The sequence below is a fragment of the Rhinopithecus bieti genome, unplaced genomic scaffold (genome assembly GCF_001698545.2).
Source record: "Rhinopithecus bieti isolate Rb0 unplaced genomic scaffold, ASM169854v2 scaffold_45112, whole genome shotgun sequence".
Classification (NCBI taxonomy): domain Eukaryota; kingdom Metazoa; phylum Chordata; class Mammalia; order Primates; family Cercopithecidae; genus Rhinopithecus; species Rhinopithecus bieti.
Window position 1 is genome coordinate 131,670 of NW_016817996.1, and position 4,289 is coordinate 135,958.

The 4,289-nt window shown below is 39.3% G+C and overlaps 1 protein-coding gene across 1 annotated transcript in view; it reads left to right on the top strand.

The window, feature by feature from the left end:
• Positions 1-4,289, top strand: part of LOC108518259 (phosphate regulating endopeptidase X-linked) — a 156,629-nt gene that overhangs the window by 83,214 nt on the left and 69,126 nt on the right. Inside the window, 1 exon segment of the mRNA XM_017856526.1 lies at positions 501-629. Coding sequence (XP_017712015.1) covers positions 501-629 — 129 coding nt within the window.

Below are 4,289 nucleotides of genomic sequence, written 5' to 3' on the forward strand. Positions count from 1 at the left end.
TTTTTTTTGAGACAGAGTCTCACTCTGTTGCTCAGGTTGGAGTGCAGTGGCACGATCTCAGCTCACTGCAACCTCCGCTTCCTGGGTTCACACAATTCTCCCACCTTGGCCTCCCAAGTAGCTGGGATTACAGGCATGCACCACCCTGCCTCGCTAATTTTTGTATTTTTAGTAAGCACGGGGTTTCACCATGTTGGCTAGGCTGGTCTCAAACACCTGACCTCAGGTGATCTGCCCACCTGGGCTTCTTAAAGTGCTGGGATTACAGATGTGAGCCACTGTGCCCGGCCTAAAACATTTACATTTAGTTTGAAATATAATGGGGACAAGCAGAATTTTTTTTCCTCATCTATTTTACCTTTGCCTCTACTATCTGATGCATATATGTGGGTTAGGGTATGCAATGTTTTGTAGACTGTTTTCTTCAGCTTGTTTGAATTTTTTTTCAGCCATGGATTTTATCCAAATGAAGTTTAATCTGGATCAATTATCTCCTACAGGTAATCCAGGGGACCACAATTTTGCTGCCTCAGTGGGACAAATGTGTAAACTTCATTGAAAGTGCCCTCCCTTATGTTGTTGGAAAGATGTTTGTAGATGTGCACTTCCGGGAAGATAAGAAGGAAATGGTAAGTGGTGCTCCCCAGCTAGCAAACAATCATGACAATTTAGCCAGATCTGATAAGGGTATATTCAGCAGGCTAATGTCAGCCTTCCAGGTGGTAGGGGCCTGTGAATATTGTCTTCAGCTTCTTTCAACTTCTAAGTGAAATAGGAAGAAAGGTCATCAAATGAGAGTGAGGATGAGTTAGCAAGTATTGAAGGTTAGAGGAGAGAGAAGGTGTGTAGTTGTCCAGGGGACTGGGCAAGTGAATAAACTGAGGGAATGTAGTGTAGCTGCTTGAAGGTGGCATGTCCAGATGTAGGTGAGGTTCGAGGTCATGAATTCAAAGAGGGTCTCATCACTGTGGCAACGTGTTCTTCCCCATCTGTTTCAACTGCACTGGAGGAAAAGGTGTGTTTTTTTTCTTTCGGCTTTATTGAGGTACATTTGACTAATAACAATTGTATATATTCGAAGTATACGGCCGGGTGCAGTGGCTCACACCTGTAATCCCAGCACTTTGGGAGGCCAAGCCGGGCAGATCACTTGAGGTCAGGAGTTTGAGGCCTGCCTGGCCAACATGGTAAAACCCCCCATCTCTACTAAAAAAATACAAAAATTATCTGGGCGAGGTGTGGTGGCGGGCACCTGTAATCCCAGCTACTTGGGAGGCTGAGGCAGGAGAATCGCTTGAACCCAGGAGGCAGAGGTTGCAGTGAGCTGAGATGGTGCCACTGCCCTTCAGCCCAGGCGACAGAGCGAGACTCTGTCTCAAAAGAAACACAAACAAAGTATACAACATGATGATTTGACATATGTTGTGAAATGGTTGCCAAAATTAAATGAACACATCTGTCGTCCCACTTATTTACCATTGTGTGTGTGTGTGTGTGTGGCGGGGGGGGGGGGTGTGAGGACACTTAAGATTTACTGCCTTAGCAAATTCAAGTATACAATACATAATTAGTAACCATAGTCACCATGCCATATTTTAGATCCCCAGAACTTGTTCATCTTAGAACTTTGTACCCTTTGATCAATATCTCCCCATTTCCCTGCCACCAGCCCCTGGCAACTACTGTTCTACTCTCTGCTTCTATATTTTAACTTTTATAAAAATTCTACATATAAGTGAGATCATATAATATTTGTCTTTCTGTGTCTGGCTTATTTCACTTAGCATAATGTCCTCTAGCTTTATCTATGTTGTTGCAAAAGGCAGGATTTTCTTCGTTTCTTCGTTTTTATGGCCGAATATTCCGTTCACAAAATGTGAATACATCACATTTTCCTTATGTATTCATCCATTGAAGGGTGTTTAGGTTTATTCTATATCTTGGCTATTATGAATAATGCTGCAATGAACATGAAGGTGCAGATCTTTCTTCCATATACTGATTTTACTTACTTTGGATATATACCCAGTAGTGGGATGGCTGGATTGAATGGTAGTCCTATTTTTAATTTTTTGAAGATTTTCCATGCTATTTCCATAATGGCTGTTCCAGTTTACATTCTTACCAACAACATATGAGCATTCCCTTTTTTTCCAGGAATACCTTGCCAAAACTTACCTCTTAAATTTTTGATCAGAGCCATCCTAACAGGTAGTGAAGTGGTATTTCATTATGGTTTGATTTGCATTTCCCTGATGATTACTGATGAAAACCTTTTCATAAACCTGCTGACTGTTTATGTGTCTTCTCTGGAAAAATGTCTATTCAGATCTTTTGCCTATTTTTTAATCAGGTTATTTGTTTTTTCGCTATTGAGAGGGTGTATTTTGAATTAGGAATTTGGATTTGGCCAGGTTTTTTGTCTGCATTTTATTTTTGATGAATTATATTTTACAAATGTCATGAAGTAAAAGATTCAGGCATGATTAATAACAATCCATGTAGTCAATCAGATACAAATATATGAGCAGCTTGGGTGCAGGTTGGTCAATAAACACTGAATTTAAGGGCAAAGGCATTGTAATGTCATGATTGTTCAAATGATTGGTGTCATGTGGTGATACATAATAATACCAAATGGTTGGTATTATGTGTCAGTACATAGTCATTATTGATACATAATACATGATTATGTTTTATGCACTGAAGTTTGCTTTGCAATACCATATCTAAGTACATTTGTGGTAGGCCAGGTCTCACTAACACAGGCCTCCATCACAACTGTCCCAGCACGAACTGAGTAGCTAGGTTAAACATTAAAAGCTGATTGAGCCAGTGCCCATATACAAAGGCTGGAATGTAACAAAGAGCCCACCAAGAGTTTTGCCTAGGCTTTTCCTGGGCCTTGAAGCATGACAAGACAATGAATGAATTCTCAACAGGACCCTTTTAGGATTAAACAAGTTTTATTGGGGGTCTGAAGAAATTCCCCAGGCCTCCACAAACAAGTTTACTGGGGGTCTAAAGGAACTCCCCAAACCTTTATGATTTAGTAGGAGACAAGATAAGGGTAATCACCTCAGCACCTAGACCCCTTTAGATTAAGTAAACTTACTGAGGCTCCAGAAGAAGGTCTTCAAGACTCAGACCTAGTTATAGATTAAAAGAAGTTTATCACTTATGTCTTTCGACAAATGCACACTTACACGTAGACATATAGTTTAGAAGGTATATGAACTCTAGAAAACTTTGTAATTTTGAGTTGGTCTGGTGATAATTTCCAGGCTTTCTTCCTGTAACCAGTGGCAGAAAATAAAACTCTCTTCTTCCCCAGTTCATTTGCATCTTGTTATTGGGCTGTGAGAAATAGCAGCCTGACCCTCAGTTTGGTCTGGGAACAAATTGGCCTATGTTAACTTGTTTTTACTGTCTAAGTATGAGACTTTATGTTTGAACCTCAAAGTTCTCTTGCAAACAATTCCTCTGAAGAATTAATGGCTTATTTCAAAATGCTCGATATTCTCATTGCATGTTTTCTTTTGCTCCTTGGTCAGAGTAAATAGTTTGAGATCTTATCAGATAATCACAGTGGTAATATTATAAGCTCTGGGAAGGCTATAAAAACAAAGGATAAAGAAAGATTTAAAAAATTATAGCAGGAGGTTTTCTGGCAGTAGAAGAATTTTAACTAATATGAAAAGTATGTGGATTAAACTTGTTTTCCTCAGTTTTGGTGTGAAAGTCCCTTTTCCTTGTGTCAGGGTGTGACATTCTAAAATAAAGTTGATTTTGGCAATCTCTCCTCTTATTTTGATGTATTTTGATGTACATGGGGGTAGTGTGGTAGTTAGGCAGATACTCATCTCTTTAATGTAAAATTATTTGCCTCCCTTGTGCTGAAGCTGTTTGCCTCAGGGAATACTTAAGTTGGAAACTTACAAGAGAATTATCTGGCCTTTTATAGCCTTTTTTTTTACAGGGCTCCTATCCAAGAACCACCTGGAACCACTGATTTACTTGAAAAACATTCAGTATTATTAGCTACAGTCTAAAGAAAAAGAAAAACAGAAAGATCCCCAAAGGGGCAAATTCCAGAGACCCTAACTCAGATGGAAGGCTGCCATTGTTTATTTACCAAAAAAGTCTGTTAAGCAAATGAATACAGTCAGAAGCTTAAACTTCAGGTATGTCTCATATTTACATGTGTACACAAATCACATGAGCATCTGCTTGTTAAAATGCAGATTCTCATTGCATTTTTACAAGGTTTGTTTTGTTTTGTTTTTAAA